Below are 23,433 nucleotides of genomic sequence, written 5' to 3'. Positions count from 1 at the left end.
AACAGGCCATGGATGGAAAAAGTAGGAAACAGGAGACTCCCGTGGACAGACATTAATGCTTAAATACATGAAGTCTTTGTCAAGTGTTTTTTTTTTTGCATTTTACGAGTAAACAAAGAAAACAGAAACAGAGCCTTACAATTTTTTTTAAAACCGCCCCCCCCGCCCACCCCAAAATATTCTCTCTGAAGACAGTGACGAAATAAACACACACACACACTCACACTGTTCACACACGCACACACCGACAGATGGCATTTCAGAGAACACACCTGCCCTCTCACACCTAATTTTAAGTACATTTCCCCATTAGTCCCCCTCATAACGCGGCTACAGTTCCTCTCGGTTTGAAAAGGTTTCAATTTGACAAAAAAAAATAAAAGCAGCATTCCACACTCAACGACTAAACAATCCGAAAAGTATTTTTCTGATTCATCTTCATGCTTTAACTGAGGTTTGCAGGTGGCGGATGCAGGAGCGGGGAAGGTTTCTCTTTGGCGCTGTGCTGCCTCACTGCAGGCCTTCGGGACATCTACATTCAGAAAAGCCGCACTCCTCTCTCTCTGCCCCGAAACAAAAAAAGGCTGTCATCTCAGAAGAAGAAGAAGCAGCCATTTTGTTTGAGGCGACACAGCTTTACCAGAAGGAATCGCCACCAGCTCTCGACACAGCCACCAGCTCCCCTCACTTTTATACTTTTTAATTCACATTTTAATAATTTATTCTTATTTTTTTGTCCTTTTATTCCCCCGTTAAAGGGCAGCTAAAACTTATGATCAACCACAAAGAGAACGTTTCATTTTCTAGGAGCCGCCACAGCCTCGAGGCACAGGAGACGTTTCTAAATATTCTATGGATCGACTAGGCTGTGCAAACAAACTACACGTAGGAACTCTCAATAAACCTCACGAGAAGAACATAAACTATGACTAATTAAATATATGTATATATATTCATCTATATATTTAGTATATCTAATAAATACATTTGTTGATAGACATAGAGATCTTTCTTTTAACTATTTACATTAACAGGTGTACATTTCTGCTCAAACAATAAATAGCTATGAAGGCAAAGGAGAGAAATCTGTGGTTAACATTTTAGTGTTTTTCAGAAGAGAACACATTTCTCAGCGTGTTCCCCTTTCGAAAAGTTACAGCCGGTCGTTCTTTTTTCGGGTGACTCGGCTCTTCTCAAACTGAACTCTCCCTTCATAAATAATTGGCAGGAACATCCACTCACAAAATATAATGCTCTCAGTCTTACCTGCCTGTCCTCTCTACATAATGGAATGTGCTTCAGTCTCTCGACTGCTCTCAGTAGATCGGCTCTTCTCTTCCTATTAATACCTGGCGAACGGGGCAGTGAAGAAGTAGTGTACAAAATGTACCAGCACCTGCCTAAATATACCAGCATTCGGCTTGGTGGCTGGTGTTTAAAGTTTCCAAACCTGCTAGTGACCCCTGTTGTACCAGTCATACACACATTATGATAAAAGGATGCTGTAAAAACGCCACCGTCATCAGAGAGAGGCAGAAAACATCAAACCCACCCGCAAAGCCCTCCCACGTCCCCGGCCCCTTCACAATCTCATGCTGCACAATTTTTTTTGTTTCGTTTTTTTGTGTTACATTTTCCTTTGAATGGCAGGTGTGGACAGAAAATGACAGGATAGTTACAAGCCTGCCTGCAAAGGCCTGGGTACTAAGGGACGTATTGCTGTCTGCCCAACAGTGTGACGACGCACAAACTCTGCAGACGACTGACGTGTTTTCAAACACTAGCTTCATCTGGCAGCATTACTGCAACAGCTGTAGAGGGGGCCATCGAGTTTAAAAGAGACAGCGTTTTGTTTAAAAAAACTATTTAAGTGCAAAAGACCATGCACAGATGGTGAGCAGGGCAGAGAAAAGGCCCCACGTCATGTCAGTGTCACACCTTTGGGAGGACTCTGTCTCATTAGGAGCGATGGAGGTGTGTGTGTATGTGTGTGTGTGTGTGTATGTGTATGTGTGAAGTAAGGGTGAAATCTCATAAGTGCTTCCCATGGCTCTTGAGGCATAGAAAAAGAGGCAGTGGGATATTGTGTGGTAACATTCTCTGGCTGAAAAGTTGTGTTTCTGAAGGACGGATGGAGGGACGGATGGAGGGGTGGAGTGTCTTTAAAATCCTCGTTTGATTGGTGCAGAGCCGGTGACACCCTAAAGACTGACCGCTGATGATGTGCTGGATGTGGGCGGCCGTCTTGCAGGAGCTGCAGTCTGAATGGAAGTCAATGTGGGGACAGGAAGTCTGCAGGACCCTGGCTGTAGGAGAGGCCTCAGACTCGGTCAGTCTTGGTCGGGGGAAGGGGGCAGGGAACTGGGGGGAGGGAAGGGGGTGAGGTCTTAGCAGAACCGGGAAGTGGGGAGACAATTTGAGTAGGGATTGGCTGGGGGAAGGAGGTGGGTTGTTGGGTCGGTGACCGGTGCTGTCTATAGGCTGCAGCCCAGCTGCTTGACTATCTCCTGAGTGTCCTGCAGGCGCAGCAGGCTGGCGCTGGAGTAGCCCTCGTCGCTACAGCTGCTGCGCAGGCTGCCTCGCTCGTCCCCTGAGTCGCTCACACTGCTGGTGCTCCACTCCAGGTCACCCAGCAGGTAGTCCGTCCCCTCCACATCCACGTCCAGGTCCTCTGTAGAAGCAGAAAGAACACAAAAACAACTCTGTTATGGGACTTTAGGGTGATTCAAAATGATCATTTATCTCTTCCAGTTTCCCTGGAGGCTGCGCTCAAGCATGTTATCATTTTCATCCCTCCTGAGTAAACAAGAGCACAGCGTCTTCCGTCATTTGCTCTAATCACTTGTTCTGGTCAACCGCAGCAACATGTCCAAGTCTGCAACTGTAAGCAGCTGCTAACCACCCCGACTTTATAGTTAAACAGTCTTTACTAAACTCCATCATGTGCCACAACAATAGAATACTGTGTGCAGCATGGGTAAGGATGTTTTGTTCTGACCAGTAGATAAAGGGCCCCGTTTGTTGCTCTCACCTAGCCGCACCTGCTCCATCAACTATTTAATGGAAAGCAGTGAGTGTATTAAGTCTGTGTCTGTGTGAAGGCTAACCTTGGTCAGAGTCGGACTTGTCGGAGGACTGGGTGGAGCCGGTACTGTCCATGCGGGTCCTCTCCACCCCCAGCTGCTCCAAACGCCTCCTCAGGTGTCTCCGCTCCCGCTGTAGCTGCTCCAAAGTGTGCTGAGATCTTCTATCGCTCTCCTCCAACCTCTGCAGGGTGGGAAGAGAAAATAACACAAGGGGAAGTTGTCAAAAATGTTGCAGTGGGTGTTATCTCAGACATTTCAGTGTTCAAACACAAATGATAACACGCTGACCCACCACAGCGCTTGACAAATTGACCTCTTCGCACCGTCTAGGTCAGTTCCAAACACAAAGACAAACACAAAAACATGAACACACACCTTGATATGATCTTTGGCCTTCATCAGCAGGCTGAGGGTGGTGTGCCTGTTAGCATCTGGTCCGAGGGGAACGAGGGATTTCAAGCGCTCTAAACACAGCCGTAGATGTGCCCGTCTGCAGGAGAGACAAAGAGAAACCATCAAACATGATTCGACTTCTTCACGTCAGATACACAAAAACATGGACGTGATTTGTTGTGTGAAAGTTCATTCATGGCCTTGTAAATTCTAACTTTAAACTCCTGGTCATCTGTGGAGGGAGTTTTCTCCAAGGTATCCAGTGAGTCACGATGACTGAACTATCCCTTTATAAGAGCTCTGTCTGCTGATGAAGACCACGAGACATGGTTAGAAAGCTAGTAAGATCTAAAATATGGATGTTTTTGTCAAATATGAATTGTTATTAAAGTGAAAACCTCCAAGATTTTCATTTAAATAAATGTCTGTTAAGTCTCTATCTATCACCGAATGAGGTAACACAATGGTGAATGAGCCTAAAAATTAAAGGCGGCGCCCAGTTAGTGACGCGTTTTCCATCAGCCAGCAGTGGTTGGTCTGCCAGAGAGGGTAGGCGGAGCTAAGCGGCTGCTTTTCCGCTCTCTGCAAGTGTTGCGAGTAAACAGTAATCTACTATGGCTGAACAAACAAAGAAAAGATGGATGACTACAGATACAACTTCAAAAATAAGTGAAAATCCAAAGAAGAAGAAACAAACTCGACGCTCAGATGAAGCAAACAGTCTGAAAAGGAAAGCGACCGTCAGCCAGGAAAATCAAGAGTTACAACCGGAGCCAACCGTGGACGTCACACATGCAGCACTGTCTGGATATCTGGAAAGTGTGCTCCTGCAATTACCGCGTGTCACTGTTAGGGGGCGCCCAAGAGAGCGAAACGGAAATCTTCGAGATTAGCACTTTAATGCGAGGCTAAATAAAGCTTATATCGATATACTCAATTTTCAATATTCATTGCAGTGAATAGAAACATATTTTGGAGTCAGACTAGTAGCTTGGCATTTTGTTCGGTAAACCCACCATCCCGGTCCAGACTGAAATATCTCAAGTATGTGATGCATTGACCTGAAAGTTTTTTCTTTGCCAACACCATGAAGTTAATATTTGTAAAAATATAACGTTAGCATGATTACACACTAAAATAAGTAGGTGGAGATTGTCATTATGAGCATGTTAGCATCCTGATGTTAGCATTTATCTAAAAGTTACTCAGATTTGAGCATCTAGCTAAAAGCACCAATAAAGTTCCGATGAATGATCTCACAGAGCTGCTACTGTGGCAGTCGACTCTTGTTATACATGCTTTTTTTTTGTATAGTGTCTGTATACAAGCAGCATGACAAGCTTTGTGCATCAGTGACATAAAGTCAATAAATGACAATTGTAATACCCAAAGCTGCAGGCACATATTCAAGTTCCTCTGTGATTAAGACATCAATGAAACTTTTGGATCAACAGATAAAGAAAATAAATGTCAGCTAAAAAGACAAATAGGGAGAATAAAAGGAGACTAGCTGTGTGCTAACTCAAGCTGCTGTACATGTGTGTTTTACCCACTGCTTTTAAACACAAATACTGGAGTCTGGCGCGAGTATGGAATAAACTTTCCGGTTCGTCTTTAGCATTGAAGCATTATTAGCTCGTGTTGCTACATAGGATATTTTACTGTACAACAGGGCCCCTCCCCTTGACATGAAAAAAAAAGAGCGCTAAAATCCAAAGATCCTCAGTGAAATGAGTTCAAATCTAAAATTAATATTGATGTCACCTGTCCAATAACACACACAGCCCTCCCCTCGTACCCTCTGACGCTCTAAGCTCACAGCCTTGGCGTTTCCTGAGGTCTGGGGGTGTTTGCGACCACTTGACCCCACTGTTACACAACACACACCTCCGGCTGCAGCCTTGGCAGAGTGTGTACGTGTCTGTGTGCCTGAGCGAGTGGGCGTGTGTACGTCAGACTCTTCCTGAGAGGGTGTACAAATGTTTTTTGCAGCTGAGGACTCTCTGGATGAGCTGTTCATTTATTGTCTGCTGCAGGCGATCCTGATGTGAGTGTCACTGCTGGATAGAGTGTATTCAGATCGGACACAGGGACAAAGGATAAGGCTGATTGGACTGTGGGTGCACAAAATATATTCAAACCTCTTGGCCTTTTAAAAACACACATACACACACAGCGTATCCTACGCACGTCCAATCAAAGCGGCATTCAGCAGATGAGAACAAGTGGCTGTTTCTCAGCTGACTCAGTCCAAAGGGCATGCACACTGTAATTACATAACATGGAAGTGCCCTTGCCTGTGTTGTTCTGACATAATAAGGGATCAGTCGGGCTAGCTAATGTTTGTTAAACAACACTGACAAGCAGCAGACTCATAAAACAGCCCAGGCTAACAGCCCAGGTCACATGGTGTCTGAGTGCGAGAAAATCGCTGCGGGCGTGGCTGCAACGCGCAGCACTACTTCAGCTACAGGTTAGTCTGGTTCAGTGTAACTTCAGTGCAGTGTGTCAATAGGGGAATGTGTATGTAGAGCTACAGGGTTGTGTGCTATCAGCTGCAGGCAAGAACCTACATTTCTTTGCCCTAATTACACGCTTGTGTCCTCGTCTGGGTCCGCCTCTTTGGTCCCGAAAGGAGGTGAACGTCCAAGTTGAGCTTGTTGCATAACATCTGCAACCTAATCGTTCCCTGCAAACCAAGATGGTTTCTCTTGCGGCAGTCTGTCAAATGTTACACCTACCGCAAACTAAAAAAAAACAACCAGGTCACAGAGATGCTCTTTGACTGACCAGCAGTAAATCACCCAACTGTCCTCCTCGCTACTGACCTCTGACCCCCTAAAATAACTGCCCGTGACCAGCTGGGAGGAACTTTGTATGTAAAAAAGGTGCGGTGGCTGCTGGGGTCGTGTTTCGGGATGCAAACATGCACACGCACACATTTTGGACCTGTGCGCAGCGAGGGGAGGGGGCTTGTACAAAATAGGAATTTCAAAGTATGTATGGAGATTTGACTGAGCCAATATTGCTGGAGGAAGGGGGGATCTTGTTGCACTCCTCTGGCTTTGCTAGCAGTGGGTCGCTATGAGTAATTTACTATCTGCCTATGATTGCTTTCTATCATCAAACTACTGGTGGGAGAAACTGGCCAAAGGCTATGAATGTTCTCAAGTGTAATAGGACGGGCCGCGGCCGTAATTTTGACTTACTGCTGGGCGTGAGGCGTCTCCACACACGCTCAGGCACACACATGCGGAGGGCTAAATCCCAGGCACACGCTTCAGTGCCATACATTATTCAGGCTGTCCACCGAGCTGCTGGTTTGGATCAGCTAGCACAGGCGGGATGGAGGCACCGAGAGCGACGGGGGGCAGCTCAAAAAAATTCACGTTCAGGACTAAAATGGCGGCCTGAGAAATTACTGAAAATTGTAACGATGCAAAACCAAAAATCAACCAGGTAACAGGCAATTATTATCACTGCGACGTTATCTTTTCCTACAGGTACTATAGTTATATTACATATTAAATCATATCAAGTCTTTATATGGTGTTTAATTATAGGAGTAAAAGTCCACAGTCTCACTAGCAGCTCTGTGAGGTTGCACTTTGGCACAGCAGCACTTTCAGCTGAATGCGAACATCAGCATTCAAACATACTCACAATGGCATCGCTGCATTACGAAGGTAAACAGTAATGTTTACCATGTCCACCATCATAGTTTAGAATGCAACAGTCTTAAAGTATATTTAGATACATTCAAATGACGGGGGTAGTTCAGAGGAGTTCAGGTCACATTAATTAATCATCTGCGGCCATGATTGCATGAACCAAACTGTATTCAAATAACTACTGAAGTCCCTCCCTTGAACGGCCACTGTCCAATCCTACGTTAGCAACTGTACCTGGGCGCAGTAGGCCTGTCAAGCTTTCAGAAGCCTATGGAACCTGCAAGTCCGACAGCAGATATCCTCAAAGTTTAGAGGGGGGTGTCATATTATTCACTTTTCCGAAGCCAAAAACTCGAGAGGAGAGACGTTGACATGGATTAAAAATTGTGGGAGACAGTCAAGTGGTCTCTGCTTGCGATCCTGTCTGGCCCTCGCTACCACCACCGATGATATCAGCACAGGCTTTATTTTACCAGCGCTTGGTTTGTGCTGTTGTTGTGGCAAAGCTTTCCTGTTGTGCCTTTAGGAGATCCAGCGTCTGGATCAAGCCCACGATATGCGAGCGATATCCTGATGTGCTTTAAGAAAAATGAAAAAGTGGGATCATTTAGCTTTGAAAGCAATTGGCTTAAAACATATGAAAGTTATCGGGAGTCTTAACTAAACATTAGCTTCAAATAAAATTGTTGGTCCTGTGTATGATTGTCCTTAACCTTGATTTTTATGTCCTCATCGTTCTCAACACAAATTATATTATTATTATATATATGTCGACTTCTTTCTGATATTTTGGAACAATATTTCCAGAAATTTGCTGTTATGTCCCTTAGAACATCTCTCACTGTTACAGTTGAAAACGCCATAATATTTTCATGCCGGTGCGAACGCTTGACAGGCGTAGCAACAGTAACCAAGGGGGGCTGGACTTAGCGAAGGGTCAATTAGGGTTGGGCACTGTCCTTTCACATGATGATGTACAGAGTGAAATATACAGGTGGCTGATGATGTCGTTTTTGAGCGATCATTGTATACAGAGCAGCAGCACGTAGACGTCTGTAAACAAGTCTGGAAGCCACAAAACTAACTGTGATGCAAGTAATGAAGCGATTGACACGTATTGAAGCGTGAAGCACGGCAGGGCGAGCACAGTTTGTTGGCTGCTCAGACGCTCTCTGCTCTGTTGATGAATGAACCATTTCAAACCTTTTGTGTGTAAAGTTAGCACCGATTTCAATCACTGTGTTACAATGGTAGAGGACGCCATGACTGTCTGCCATCTACAATCAGGTGATGGCATTGTAATCAACCCGACCTTCATTTTAATATCCAATTTCCTTTGTCACATTTAATTATGGTCTGGTTAAACTAAGTTCTCGAGTGGTAATTATTTGTTTGCTAAAAAATCACAAAAGCAGACATGAACACACACGACCACACACACATTCTGACGTACCTGTTCTTTTCCATTTCATTGTGCGTAGACCTGTGGAGAGAAAACACATATGAGAAACCACACATAATAACAGAGCAGCTGATTAAACAGGGGAAGGTTTCCTCTCTGTGTACCATCATTGCTGTCCAAGCTTCCTGCAGGGGAGGGAGAGAGAGAGAGAGAGAAAAGGCTGTGTGGGAGTTTATGAGCAGTCAGAGCGGCTGACAAAATGAAATCCTACGGAAAAAGAAGAACAGGTTGGGTATTCTGACGCCCGAGGCTTGTTCTACGGAGGAGACTGCTGCTTTTTTAAGGACCGCGCTCAGATTCGCGATGAGGAGGCCAGGGGTAAACATAGTAACAGTAACTAGAAACAGAAGCCAGGAGCAGGAGAGGAAGGGACTATGACCCCCTTCATATTGTCTGATTATCCACCGTGTACGTAGCACTGAGAGGTGGGGGTGGGGGAGGACACGGTGCTGAAGGTAAACTGAGAGATGGAGGTGTGCTAGTGGGCAGCGCGACTCCTGCATTGCAGTGTTAAAGCAGCACACACACACACACACACACACACACACACACACACACACACACACACACACACACACACACACACACACACACACACACACACACACACACACACACACACACACACACACACACACGGGAAGAAACAGACATGGATTTAAGTGGAGTTTCTGGAATCAATGTGAAAAAGGCGGACTGTGTGGGTATGTGGGGGTAAAAGGCACAGAAGGAGATCCCCCAACCATTCCTGAACTCTTATCTACCTCCACCTGACCTCCTGACCTCCACCCCCCCTCTTCAGGTCCAAAAATAGTCTCTGCACCTTCAGCTCTGCTAGGCCCGACGGTGTCACCCTCCCATGGATCCTCAGAGGACTCTCACTCTCTCTCACTCCCACTCCTCAGCTTGATTCACCTCCTTGTTTAACATGTTATTTTCAACATTAAGCTCAGAAATGGTGTCTCTCACTATCCACAGACACAACTTGCTACGCAGCAGTGGGGGTCATGCCCGTGTGTGGTGCAGAGTATCATGTTTTAGCTTTGGGTCTTCTCTATCTCGCTTCCAGCCAGTGTGCATTCCTGTGCAGTCAGACAGCCGCTGGTGACATAACAGCGCGAGCAGGGAAATGATCCCAGTTATTCAGGCTGGATTTCAGACACCTCCCAGCTCCTGTCCCAGTCCCACAACCCTCCACCTCTCCGCCTAATGCAGCCAGGACAGGAGAAAGTACAGCTGATGTTCAATAACATTGTTCATTATGCTTTGTGTTAGATAAGGGATAATGTATGGTTTGAGCTTATTCCATATATCAGCACATTACATTGGATCCCCTTGGTCTGGAAAGCTCTTTTTGCACGGCGGTTCCGCCTCGGCGCCGTAACGAAGCTCCACTCTCATGCAGCCATTTTACATTGGACCACGCAACGCCGGAGTCAAGCCGTCCCAGTGTGTGTTTTTACACAGCGCTCCGGCGTTGAGGAAGCTAAACGTGCGCAAGGTGTAAACAAACAACACGTGCTTCGAATACACACAGCGTTGTTCCGCCCTACCGGCTCTGCTGTTTACACAGACTGTGTTGCGCCTCTGTTACTGCCTCCGATGCCGGCTCAGAGGCGGAACGACTTCGTCCCACCATTCCGCCTCCGTGCGTTCTCCATAGAAGTCTAACAGAGATGTAATAATCCCGCCTTGAACTAGCAGTGTAAAAGGGGCTAAAGTTGCGCGCTTGGACCCCAATGAATATAACACACTTGATGATTACACTAAATGACATGCCATTACACTGAATAATCCTTCTACCCCTATAATACATCACTGCTCTACTGTATTTTATCCAACTAACTCTCTCAACTAAAACAGAAAACAACTTCCTCTTCTCTGTACCGAGGTGTGTGCTGAATGTCGCCACTTTCATCAGTTCATTTGCCTAACTTCTTTCAGACCCGAACAAGAATCTCTCTGGGTATCAGCAGGTGCAACAACGTGTCCTTGAATATGGAGGTAACTGAGCTAAAGCTGTATTGAACATGCATTTAGCCTGTTTGCTGTTGGTGACTTCGATCACCAGGTGGGATGCAGTGCGTTAACCAGATTCAATATAGTGAAGGTGGCGGCACAGTGCTGCGGTGGTTAGCACTGTCAAGCTTTCTGGTTCTCCTGGTTAGACCGGCAGGGGCCTTTCTATGTGGAGTTTGTAAGTTCTCCCTGTTTTCTCCGTTACTCTGGCTTCCTCCTGTCCAAAGACTGTGTGGGTGTGACAGTGACTGTCAATAGTTGTCTGTCTGTGTGTGTGTGTGTCATTCCTCTGATTGATTGGTGATCAGTCCAGAGGGTGCCTCGATTCTCGCCCAATGACAGCTATGATCGGTTCCATCCTCCAATAGTAGAGTAGGTCAAATTTAGATTTTCATTTGGCTAGTAATTTTAAAGATAACATATCTGGCTGCTCATATTTCTTACCCTGTCCATCTTCCCTTTTGAACAACAACACTTACTATTTCCAGAGTTTTAGCAATGGTGAGTAAAAGCTGATAATAAGGAAAGGAATGATGCCCAAAGCTACAAGTAAGGGCTCCAGTCTGCGACCAGTTAATAACAGACAGTGAAGATGTTTTGATGTTCCCATGCTGATCCCTTGTCTAAGTCTGACTACATGGGCTTCATGGCCTATAATCTATTGGGGGCCCTTAAAAAAAAGGGGTTAAAAGTTCAGATGAAACCAAAAAAAAATCCTTTTAAAACCTTTTAGATCACATTCATCATCACTTACTTATATCTGCTAAAAAATAAAACGTATTATAAAATGTATTTCTTTGTTTTCAATCACGCTTTCTTTCTGTAAAACAACCATCTCAACCAATCAATCTTCACCTTTTAGCATAGAGGTGTTAGCTTAAAAGCTAACAGCAGTGGTTCAGTGTTTAATATCTTCCTCTTACATTGACATCAAATTCTTCCCTACATGTCCCGCCTGCCTTTCCCGTTTCAGCGGGACATGTGTCACGAGAGGGAAGATAGACACTCTCGAAATGCTGTTTAATCTCGACTGAGCTGTAGTAAGATGATTCATCAGTGTGTCTATCCTTCAGCTCGGTTTCTTCTACAGTACCCTACTATTAACCTTTATTTACACTTCTGGAGCCTCACACAAGTCAGTGACATTAACCTGAACAACAACGCAGTGTGGTGAGCACGGAAAGACTCCATTTGCATGCTCAACAAGGAAGGCAAGATCACTGTATGATTTCCATAGTGCACTATAGTTGCACAGTGTGTGTGTGTGTGTGTTTGTGTGCAGGGTGGGGGAGGATTCTCCATCTATGTAATGGAGGAGCTGGTGCTCTCCTCTGCCTGCCAAGAGTGAGAGCAGGAAAGACACAGAGGGGAGGAGGAGGAGGAGGTGAGGAGAGAGGGAAAACACAAGAGGGAGAGAGCGGTGAGGGGGATGGGGGGAGTCACTACTACTGACACACATGCACTATACACGCCAGAGACACGGCGACTCCCCTCCCCCATTTCTCACACGTCCACGCCACTGGGAAACAACAAAAACTGGAGGGGCTTGCTCATACAGGGTTCAAAACACATGGCTGCCTGCTCTACATTTCGGCAGGTCTCACCAGCAGCTAATACACCACCTGATCAATTAATGATCCGCTCTTCTCTGCAGAAATCAACCACCCCCCACCCCAAGATGAAAATTCATTCAGTCATAGTGCTTGTCAGCCTGTTAGTGATCAGAGCCATCATCAAACAAATCATCTAGGCTGAGCAGAAACCCTTATTAATACTGCGAGCGGCTCTGCTGGCCTTAAATAGTTATGAGTTGTAGCTGATAAAGTGGTCAAAGCTGATGAGGGAGGAGCTGCAGCATAACCTTGTAGTTAAACAACAGTTTGTCCTAATGTCAATGCTGCTAATCTAAAAGGTTCCCTGATTGCAAACAAGGACAAATCTGCAGCAGCGAGTGGTCGACTTGACACACAAAGCTGGTCCCACACTCTCTCCACCACGCATGTCTAAAAATAAAGTGCCTGCTAAGCATGTTGAGACATGTTGGGAGCTGGAGGCAGGTATGTTCTTACAGCAGCCCACATCCTGTATCTTTAAGGACAATACAAATCGTTCACAGATATCGCCGACAGGCCAAACGGACATCATCTTTGCAAACAGGCTAAACCAAATATTTGACTAACACCAAATTCTTTCTTAAAAGCAGCATTTTCTGCTTCCATGTGGGTATCAGTGACGAATGGAAAATGGCTTTATGTTTGTCGAGTGCGCTAAAGACGTCAATGCAGAAAACGATTTTGAATTCTGCAATCAAAATCCGCTGAATGAATGAATCAATGAATTGGCATCATTTTGACAATCTTACTATTTCCAGGTAAATTATCAGAAGAAATGAATGAAAAATTACATTCTCTGGTTGCAGGATCTCCAATAGAAGGATTTGCCGTTTTTAATATAATGGATTATATTATTGGGTTTTGGACTGTGGTTTAGGCTCAGTTTAGGCTCTGTAATTTGCCCCTGGAAAAAGCCACTGTCAGTCAAAGCTGGTGTCTTCTGTAATCGATAGAAGCAATAATATTTGAACTTGCCGCCATAGCTCGTGGTTTCGCCCATTCTACATTCCTACAACACCCAGCATGCATTGCACTCCTCTCTCTGAAAGGAACGGTCCACCGAGAGACGCTGGAGTGAAGTGGTACAGAATCCGAAATCCAATGAGAATATACCGTTGGATCGTCTAAGAAATCTTCCAGGTCTGCAGTCTACATTTCAAACCTGACGATTCGGAACGAGACGTGACATCGGAGGCGGGCGTCCTAGATTGAGGAAGTATAGTTTAGCAAGCTCCCTGACGTGTTTAACGTAGTCTGTGGGAATTTCCAGGGCTTGTTCGAGAAGCAGATCACGTCCTCCAAAGGCACAGAGCGAAACAGCATTTTTATCCTACCATAACGGCATTAGCTCCTCATAATAGCATGATAGGACTGAGGTTGAAAATCGGCAAACTGGCTCTTTAAATGTTAAAATTATCTCAACAATGAATTAAAAATATAATCAGGTAATTAACCAATAATTAAAATAATAGTCATAGAGACATAGTCAGGACAAATAAGGATGTGAATATTTATAATATATATTAATATTATATATATATATAATATATATTTGAAGGTATGGAATACTCAAATGTCGGTGTGTAGCAGTAACTTTAGATCAGCAGATAATGTAGCGTGCTATACATTGGGTTATGAGGGGTAACAGATCTATACATAGCCCTATTTAATGTCTGTATACATGCTTCACCTCATGTGCTCTGTACTTTGAATACTGAACATGGGACCTCATCATCCCACGCACACTTCAGGTCATGACTGTCATCAAGCAAACTGGTCACAAACTAGTATGACGTGTCTTCCCAGTTCTGATGCTGGAAAGGTGTGTACCTACACCTGCAGAGCATAGAGGAGATGGGTGTAGTGGCTAATCTCTCCTTATCAAGGACAATGAACTTCTCGCCTTTGACGACAACGTTGAAAAGCCAGAGCGCCTTTAATTCTGGCTAGACCAAATATCAGAGCAACACAAGGTTACTTTTACGGAGCGATATCTTGAACGTCCTCCTGCTCTGATAGATGAGTTGAAGGACGGTTCCATTTTTGCTGATAGTCATACAAAGACATTAAGACAAGCTAAGGAAAGGTTTCGATGGTTTAAGACAATGAAATAAATATTTAATACATTTTGCAAACAGAGCTATGAGTCAACATCAGAAGGGTGCTCATACCGCATTCAGCGTATACGTGTATAGCAGTCTCAATCTTGACATCACAGACAGATGGTAAAGCTTGACATACATTAGGCTACAGAAGGTAGGAGGTGTTTAGATACCTATTTATATGCTTCACCTCATGTGCTCTGCATGCCCATTTCAACACATCAGACTTGCAGCGGAAAACTCAGCACCACGGAAGGTGGGTGATTGACAGTTTGTAGTAGTGTGCCCTCATGGTTGACATGCCTGATGTGGGTTCAGCTAAGTCTACAATCAATCTAAACAGTGCTAACTTACATAGAGTAGCCTGACATGACCTGGCTGCTTCTCTACTCGTCTGTAACTCTGCTATATGAAGGTGGGTTACTGCTGCTTCATGCCTAACATGGTATTTGTGGTTTTTACAACAATCAATTGCTACACACTGTGCAGAGTGTTTGTCTGTTAGCTTGTTTGTTCTTCCCTTATTTGTCTCTCTGATGTAAAGAAGGCACGTAGCAGTGGGTGGCAGTATTATGCCATTGAGTCTATACTGAAAAAACAGGTCCCTCAATGTCTGAGAGATGTTTCCATCTGCCTATATAACATCTTCCCCATATTGGCATGCCAACTTTTCCGCCTCAGCCAAATATAAAACTGATTTTTGCTATAATTTGGTGTTTTTTTTCTGGTATTGCAATCAGCGTTTTCTATACATGTATAATCCAATTGTGATCATGAAGCCGCCCTAACTGGCTCCCTAAATACAGAGTTATAAAGCCAAACTGAAATCTGATCACAGAGCGCACATTGATCCGTGGGGTGTGGATGCAACACATATCAGTACTGATATGACTGATTAATGGACTGCTGGTTACAGACTCTGTATGTACACTATGTGTTTCCATTGGGGTGTCTGGAGCTCTCAGCACCCCCCTCCCCTGACATGTCTTCTGCAGTCACCTTGACTGACCCACTTTGCCTTTAACAAGTGGCCATTCGCTTTCAGCCAGACTGATGTTTGCTGCGGTCAGTCACACACTTTAAAGAAGACAAGGGGGAGTCACAACATGACACAGACACAAACATATGCAGACACAGCTACGGGTCGTATCAATGGGAGAATACAGCACTAACTTCACTCACCATACATTCAAACACAGGTGAAAAGACCTCCTTTTTGGTGTCAAGCCAAAAAAAATGACAATCTTTTTGTTTTTAGCATCGTCGTGATGAACATTAATCACAGTGAGGAGGGAGCTGAATTTCATATCACTGGTATCAAATGTTTTTCTTCAGGACCAAAAAATGCAAGGTTTAAAATATGATTTTGTTACCACAAACGGAAAATCAGACGAGGGAACAATGGATTAATCCTGCTGCACTCAGTGGGGATGCAATTAGAGCGGGGATATTATCAGTGCCTTGTTGTTGCAGAGCTAATTAATGAGACATTAAACATTTTTGACCACAACAAGCTGAATGGTCTTTACCTGCTACTTGTGTTTTTCTTGCTTTTGCTTTTCCTTTTCAAGCTCTCCCTCTCTCGGCTGCTGATGAAGGGTGGCATGGAGGCATAGCCGTGTTCAGCTTCTGCAAGCAAATAAACAACATAGTGGTCACATGTCCAAGATATCTGGCAATGCAAAATATAGCCACAGTGAAGGGAAGCCAAACAGGGAATATCAAGAGTGTAAAATGTGCCACTTTAATCTTGGGCATATTTGGTATTCAGTAGCAATGCCTTGTGCTGAAGCGCAGGCATGCAATGAATGGATTTCATGCAGCATCTTTCTACAGTGTTTTCTCCCTCAGCCTGGACAATGATGTCATCTTGAACTGGAATAAACCCCACTAGCAAACCACAACAGAGGGAAAGGAGGGGCCTCCATGAAAACAACGTCTCCCTGCACATCTGACTGCATCTGCCACATATGCATGCATCTTTTATCGTGAAAGAGAGGCAGATGCATGTTTTTTTCCTTACCTTTTCGGTTTATAGCAAATATGTCAGAATATTGATTGGCATCTATTTTGTGTAGGCGGTGCATTCTACTGTATTGTTGTGCAAAATCCGTGAACATTTCTATATTTAATGCATGACCCGATTACTTCATATAAAGAATAAAGGGCTGTAACAGGATTTAAGGGTTTAAAATGACAGGTGCATTAAAATGAAACGTGATTTTGGAAGATGGGTGTCATTGTCATGTTTGCAGAAACACACGAGATCGTAGAACACAATGCAATTACACTTTACCTCGTTCCCTGCGATCAAGGTATTCGGCTGCTTCGATCAACATCTGCACCAGTCCGATAGCCGCCATTTTCAACAATAACACTGATATTATAACAATCCGATGAGGGATTCCGTGGCTGTACACAACCTGCTTTAGGTCCTAAAACTGGCTCTCCTTCTCAGGTGTCGTGCTGCTCTGTCACTTTCGGTTATTAATTTAAAAGGTAAAATAGTTACTCCTGCAGTGTATCAAACGGGCTATTTAAAAGTCAAAGGTCGTGAAAATTGACAGCACCAGGCAGTTTTAAAGAGCTGAACTAGTCTCCTCCTTAGTGATTGTTAAAATGGTTCAGGTGAGGTTTGGTTAGCAGGCTGGTTAAGGCTGACGCCAACACTTCTTCAGCAGCTGAGGTTGCTTTGCCCTCTTTATTAGGCAAACTGTTTGTTAAATACTGCGACTTTTCAAAGCAGTTATTCGAGGAAAAAGCTTGTTGACAAAAAAAACACACGAAAGGTAGCTTGATATATAAAAATAAGCCGAGTCTTGTTGTATTTGGCAAAAAAAAGGTAGTTGGCTGACGTTATCGCTCGTGACAAGTTGTCAAACGAACGTTCGAAAGTTCTTCTCGGCTGTTTAGTGGTATATAGCCAATCAAAACACGGTGGCTGTTCAGTTGTCACAGACTTGCCTGGTGTGAAATGGAAAGAAAAACGAGCTAGCTCTTTTAAAGTTCAACCGACGCTGTCTTCTACGTGGCTGGCTAGTTTAGTGCTGGTTTATCGATGATCACGCGAGATATGTCTCGTTGGAAACGCAGATAGCGACTGACATCAACTGAGGAATAGCGACTGTTTATCAAACTGCTTCCAAAATAGTGGCTTGTTGATCTGGACGACAGCTAACTACTGTACTTTACCACAAAGCTTCTGTGTTCTGCCATATGATTGGGTACTGGACATAGCTTCTCAGGCTCCTATTGGGCGCTGAAACCGTCAATCGTCAAAGGGTCGGTACTGACTGCAACTGAAGGCCGAGTCCAGCCATTTTGGTTCTAATTCGCATTGGCTAAGGTACACTGCTAAGAGCCACAATGGACTGTTTCTGCGCTGCACACTGGTGGACCGTGATTGGTTACCTTCTGAGTAACTTGTCAGCTATTGGCCACAATGCCCACGAGCTAAAGAGACAACGCCCGCTTCTGACAGTTGACACGCCTCTCTGCCATGCTGTTTCGCGGTGTATGGCAATGATTGGCTCCTGCTATGTTGTCTTATTTCCTGTTCAGGGATAGGTCAGATTCACATGCTCTCTTACCATTGGTTTATCGCTTGGCCTATCACAAAGCATATACCCGCGCAGCCGCATTTCACTACTTACTGAATCATGATAGCAGTAAATGCCTGCTTCGAAATGGGACGGATGTAAAAACCCTGGACCTACATTAACAACATGGAACAGGTTAATTTACCTTAAACGCCCTTTTTTAGACTAAATTTAATCCTTTAATGAGAGACCTTTCCTTGGGTTTCACTTCTAGGGAACACCAAAGTTGATAATGTGGCTACACTAGAAAAACATTCAATCTTTACAATATCCATGTTATATTTCAGAGTAAAGGATAAAGTATATGTATAAAGCGGTTGCACTATGCTCTGCACTACCATAATTACTTTCATGCATTAACAGTTGTAATGCCATTTATTGAGTCACTAACAATTACATAGCAGAAAAATATCAGGCACATATGGCAGATGTAAGAGGCAAAAATTACTTCAAAAAAGTTTGTATTTTTCAGTTAAAATGCCTTTATTTCAAAAACAACTCAAGAACAAACAGCTCCAAGCATTGAGATCACAGCCGCCTCCCATCAATACTCACTGTGTCTTACTGAAAGCAAGCACTACTATTTACATGTATGTTTACTTAAATGGTATGTACAGAATTATCACACAACACAAAACAAGTTAGAAATAACAGGGAATAGCACACTTCAATCCAATACTGTGAAGGGAGGATGAAGGCAAGCATCTCGAGTGTCACAGTGAGTTGTTGTTACGTTTAGGCGATGAAGTCCAGTGGTCTGTTGAATCCACCTTTTCTGTTCATGTACTGCCTAAAAAAAATAAATATATGTGAAAAACATTGCATCACTGTTACCCTCGCAACACTTGCAGATTACATCATCGAGCACCAATGGGAGAGCCAGGATGTCTGCATAGAAACACCTGCAGAGGTGATTGGCTACAATAACAGTGGTTGACACAGAGCGCTCAGAGTGAAGGGACTTTTAATAATAACTTCAAAAAGATATCCTTATAATAAAACAAAGCTTTATGAAACATTTTCCAAACCTGTATGATGACATGTGCAGCATTGTTGTGATGCAGCACAAACGACAAACAGCTCTATCAGTCAGAAACATTTGTTTTCCTTGTTGTTGACGTACCTGTATTTTCTCTTCATGGTCACATTGACAGCATGTGCATTGGCTGATCCATCACTTTTCCTCCCCTGTGTGAAAACAATGTTACTGCCTCTCACATACAAAACATCACATATAACAGTTAAATTACTTTTAGTTAAATGTGACAAATTACATATAAAGCACACATAGAAGACCCTTCTTGACATCCTTTGCTCCTTTTATTCACACAAACTAATTTGTGAGAAAGATTTGGAATGGCAAAACTCATAATATCTACTCTATAATAAATTAGAGATACAACTGTTAACGACAGCTTAATTAGGTTGAGAATTACTATTCAATGATTGTTGGTAAACAAAACCATGAAGGCAGTTTTCAAATATTTTTAAACAGAGAAAACTACAAACTTGCATTTCAAAATACTAAGAAAATGAGTCCAACAGTTCTATCAGCAAAGACTTAGCATGTCAGTTGCTAACTTCTCCTTTCCCATCACGCCTGCACCTGCTTCACAGAGAGACACTTCCAGCTGCTGTTAGTATTTCTCTATAAAGCATTTGCATGTAGAGTATATGATGTAAATTTAACCCGACATTGAACCGGCAAGTTACCATATATCTACATTTTTTATCGTATGCAGTAGGTAATGATTATTGTACAGCTGCATCCAACTCAGAATTTTGCCAGTCGAACCACATTTGGCTGTTAAATGTTTGGCATGCTTTACCTGTAAGACGCACGTTTACAATAGCGCCTGCTGTTGGCCTGACATTAAAACATTTCCTGTTGAGTACGTTCATCTGGTTTCAAGTCATTTCAATGATGTCTTTACGCATGTCATTTAGCTTGATGTAGGTCATTAGTTATTGGATCTTAGTGGCTCACAGCTCCTGAAGCCCTACTGAAAAACGCTAAATAGACAATGCATATATTTACATGAAACTGCTTTGCCTGTGTTGTTTTTAAACAGAATTCATTATCCTTTTGTTTTGATTAGGATGACGAGACGTCGTACATGAACAGGCTTGGTTTGTCAAGTTCACGGCCTACCAATGCTAGATCAATGCTCCTGCATTCATCTATGTGTGGTGCAGCTATAAACAAAAGTGCAGATACACAAGTGCCAAAATGTGATCGTACAAAGGGTGTTCTAAACTGATAAATTCGAATCGTCTTCTGGGTGGAGTCCAAAATGTTTTGAAAAAGAAATTAACTTCATCATACCGTCTAAAAAACATGGAAACAACAAGGTAGGAACACGTTTGAATAGTGACCACAAAATGATCAAGGGCAACCTACACTGTTCATCCTGACAACTCTAGACATTCATCTTGTTTGTCAAAAATCAAGCACAATGGAAAAGAATTGGTACAATCAAGCAGGTCCACCACCATCATGAATGTAAACAACATTAAGCCAAGCTTCATTTTAGTGGTGGAATGGATGAACACAGTTTGATATAAACTGCACCCCCTTGTGGCTGTACAACCTATGACACCCTTTAGCTCTCACCTTGGTGCTGTCAAAAGAACCAAATCCCATCTGTTTCATCATCTCAATTTCCTCCTCTGTTTTGCCCTGCATGTCTTCCGCTGTACAAAAAAATAAAGAATGGTCAAAAACATAAATGTTGACCTTTGAATTTTCAAAAGCCCAGAAAAAGTTTAATATCTTCTTATACACAGGAAATAGATGTATTTTAATCATGTGATACCTGAGATCTGAATGGGTTTTGAGGTTTTATCCTTAGCGTCGTCACGTCTGTCCTTTTGTCTCGTAGGAGATGAAGAGGATGAGTGGTGACGTCTGGGAGGAGACCTGCAGAGAGAACACAAAGATGGCTGCAGGACGGGTTACATTTGCTGTGTTTGAAATGCCATACTATATACTGTATACTGCATAATGCGTTTGGAGGTAGTATGTAGTACAGAGCTGTTCAAATTTATTTTGCAGTATGCAACAACAGATGCCAGTTTCCGGTTTTGGAGAGCGGAAGTAAACAATAGCCAGTCAATGTCAAAAAGCTGCTTCTTTAGCTTTAGCGCCCCCTTTTGCTCTTCAGGACTGCTGCTGCAGTCTGCCTATTAAAGTGCTGTTTGACGTTCCAGCGCTTTGCATTGTGGGATACAGTAGGTGAGGTAGACTGGTCCAATGAATACTGGAGATCTTTTCCGAATCAGTACGACATCCAGGTATTTTTGGCATACTGCACATTAAGCCTTTGTTTGCATACTACATACTACATTTTGGCCAAATCAGTACGTACTGCTAGTATGGTATGGCATTTTGAACACAGCCAAAGACTAATCAAGGAAGACAATTCTGCATCTTAAAGTCATCAATATTGTCCTGGTTTGTTGAAGTCTGTTTAGGTTGCAGATGAATGTGTTTGTTTTCAAAAAGCACCAGAGCAAGGTAAGCAAACTGAAGGAAAAGGCTTTTCTAGTGATAATCGTTCAGACAATACGTGAATTAGGGATCAGTTGACTTGGGTGACTGGAACTTGGTGACAATGGACACAACATATAAAAATATACCTTCCATCTCACACCTTACAAAGAGAAATACTATTTCTTGTTTCTTTACCTTGAACGCCTCCTGTGAGGAGATCGGGAGCGACTTCTGCGACGTTCCCGGTCACGGTCTCGAGAACGAGAGCGTTCCCTCTCCCTTCGCCTTCGCTCACGCTCCCGTGAGGTTGAGCGGGAGCGCCTTCTCTCTGCATGAAAAGAGGAAATGAGAACATGGCATCGACAGTGAAAAGGGGACTGAAATTCAGAGCATAGTGACATCCACACACTTTTACCTGTTCCTCTCTACATAGATGATTTGCAAGATTCTTCTTTTAATATACTTACACTATAAGGTTTTAAATATGCTATACAACATGGTGAAAGGGTCTTGGTACCACATAAGTCTGATTTCAAAGTGGAATGAAAGTCTCGTACAAAACTTCAAATCTATTTCACAAGACAACTGAATGTCAGAGGTGTCTTGCATCAGATTTTTAATAGAGAAGATCCAAGCACTGAAACTGCCAATGCATTTTTTAGATGTACAATTATTCTAGTTGATAGAATTATATTTTTTTCTTTTAACATTTCTATGCTGTTTTAAGTCTGTATTATCTGTTGCTGTAGTTGATGTAACAAGAATGTTGTTGTCGTTCTTGTTGTTGTTGCTCCGTCTGCCTGTCTCTATCCTGCATCTCCTTCTATCCCACTTTTCGGCGCATCCAGTCGAGGCAGATGGCTTTTCAACATGAGCCTGGTTCTGCTTCAGGTTTCTGCCTGTTAAAATAAGCTTTTCCTTCAACTGTTGCTAAATGTTTCTAAGTGTTTGCTCATAGAGGATTCATGTTGGGTTTCTCTCTCTAAATAATACAACAAAGAGTACGGTCTAGACCTGCTGTTTTTGTAAAGTGTCTTGAGATATCTTTGGTTATGATTTGGCGCTATACAAATAAAATTAATTTGATTTAATTAAAGATACTAGAGAGTTTTCAACATATTTTTTACCTCAACTTAAACCAGGTACATTTTGATCCACTGAGAATGCAAGATCCCAGCAGTAGCTAACAGTTGTTGTCGTACATTAAAGTTATAAGCCTTTATAATTTAAGAAGGCAATGCAAAGGCAAACGGGAATGCACTACATGTATGCAATACGGTGTACTGCAAAAAACAAAATCAGTTCTAACGAAACCTGTATATTAGCTCTTCTAAGAGTATGAGTCCCCGGGCTTCAAATCCGCTACTAATTTGACCATTACATTTACTCACACAACACAAAAAATCTTCTAATGTAATTAACATATTTCCATATTAATAGTTTTTCTCTAAGTGTAGAAGAGGATAACAGTTAGCCTTAACAGTCAGCTAACCAAACGTCGTGTAGCCGTTAGCTAAGTTAGCATCTTCTTGTTTCTTACCTCGTCTTGGCGGAGTTCGACTTCTGCTCCTGCCCATTTTCCTGATAGATCAAATCTTACCCTCTTCAAGCGATGTCGTACCAAATAGAAAATAATTTGAGGTGAGAAATATCGAGAAACGTTTGATTGTTTCGGTAACTGGACGCAGGCTACTCTGTTGTCTCTTTATACGAACTTCCGGTATCATGCGTTCATAAGCGCGCCCCCTACCGACATGGAGGAGAACGGACATCTGTGTTTTTTTTTCCGGAATACTTTAGTAATTGGAATTAGAAGTTAATAAATAACTTAGACTATCAATAAACCTGTTTATGGAGATATTTATATATCTGTAGCACAACAAGGTTACACGTTGTTAAATTAAAAGCAATAATAGTAGACCTGCTCAAGTGAAGACTTCCAAAAAAGGTGAATGTAGGTGAACTGTATCTACCGAGTATGTAGTATTCTTTGAA

The 23,433-nt window shown here is 43.1% G+C and overlaps 2 protein-coding genes across 2 annotated transcripts; both read right to left on the bottom strand.

The window, feature by feature from the left end:
* Window positions 1-176: 176 nt before the first annotated feature.
* mxd1 (MAX dimerization protein 1) lies at window positions 177-17,501 on the bottom strand. Its single transcript, XM_069683598.1, has 6 exons — window positions 16,643-17,501; window positions 15,876-15,975; window positions 8,604-8,633; window positions 3,462-3,576; window positions 3,108-3,267; window positions 177-2,671 (listed from the first exon to the last, which is right to left on the bottom strand). The coding sequence occupies exons 1-6, from the start codon at window positions 16,707-16,709 to the stop codon at window positions 2,475-2,477; spliced, it is 669 nt and encodes a 222-aa protein (XP_069539699.1). The 5' UTR covers window positions 16,710-17,501; the 3' UTR covers window positions 177-2,474.
* Window positions 17,502-18,409: 908 nt separating this feature from the next.
* On the bottom strand, window positions 18,410-23,147 carry snrnp27 (small nuclear ribonucleoprotein 27 (U4/U6.U5)). The gene is made up of 6 exons (XM_069683275.1): window positions 22,979-23,147; window positions 21,634-21,766; window positions 20,762-20,865; window positions 20,560-20,639; window positions 19,069-19,133; window positions 18,410-18,735 (listed from the first exon to the last, which is right to left on the bottom strand). The coding sequence occupies exons 1-6, from the start codon at window positions 23,013-23,015 to the stop codon at window positions 18,681-18,683; spliced, it is 474 nt and encodes a 157-aa protein (XP_069539376.1). The 5' UTR covers window positions 23,016-23,147; the 3' UTR covers window positions 18,410-18,680.
* Between the last annotated feature and the right edge of the window lie 286 nt (window positions 23,148-23,433).

Source organism: Semicossyphus pulcher, unplaced genomic scaffold (genome assembly GCF_022749685.1).
Source record: "Semicossyphus pulcher isolate SPU_LCO1_2020_fin unplaced genomic scaffold, fSemPul1.0.p SCAF_6, whole genome shotgun sequence".
Taxonomy (NCBI): domain Eukaryota; kingdom Metazoa; phylum Chordata; class Actinopteri; order Labriformes; family Labridae; genus Semicossyphus; species Semicossyphus pulcher.
The sequence above is the reverse complement of the archived record's forward strand: the minus strand, read 5'-3'. Positions and strand labels throughout refer to the sequence as shown.

What these genes read in the sequence shown, in the direction of transcription:
- snrnp27 (XM_069683275.1), bottom strand. Translation starts at nt 23,015, where the DNA reads ATGGGCAGGAGCAGAAGTCGAACTCCGCCAAGACGAG. An exon ending in AAAACCCATTCAGATCTCAG is followed by an intron (nt 20,640 to 20,761) that starts GTATCACATGAT and finishes TTTTTTGTACAG; the next exon opens with CGGAAGACATGCAGGGCAAA. An exon ending in ACCATGAAGAGAAAATACAG is followed by an intron (nt 18,736 to 19,068) that starts GTACGTCAACAA and finishes TATTTTTTTTAG; the next exon opens with GCAGTACATGAACAGAAAAG.
- mxd1 (XM_069683598.1), bottom strand. Translation starts at nt 16,709, where the DNA reads ATGGCGGCTATCGGACTGGTGCAGATGTTGATCGAAGCAGCCGAATAC. An exon ending in CCTTGATCGCAGGGAACGAG is followed by an intron (nt 15,976 to 16,642) that starts GTAAAGTGTAAT and finishes ATTTGCTTGCAG; the next exon opens with AAGCTGAACACGGCTATGCC. An exon ending in CAAGTCCGACTCTGACCAAG is followed by an intron (nt 2,672 to 3,107) that starts GTTAGCCTTCAC and finishes CTGCTTCTACAG; the next exon opens with AGGACCTGGACGTGGATGTG.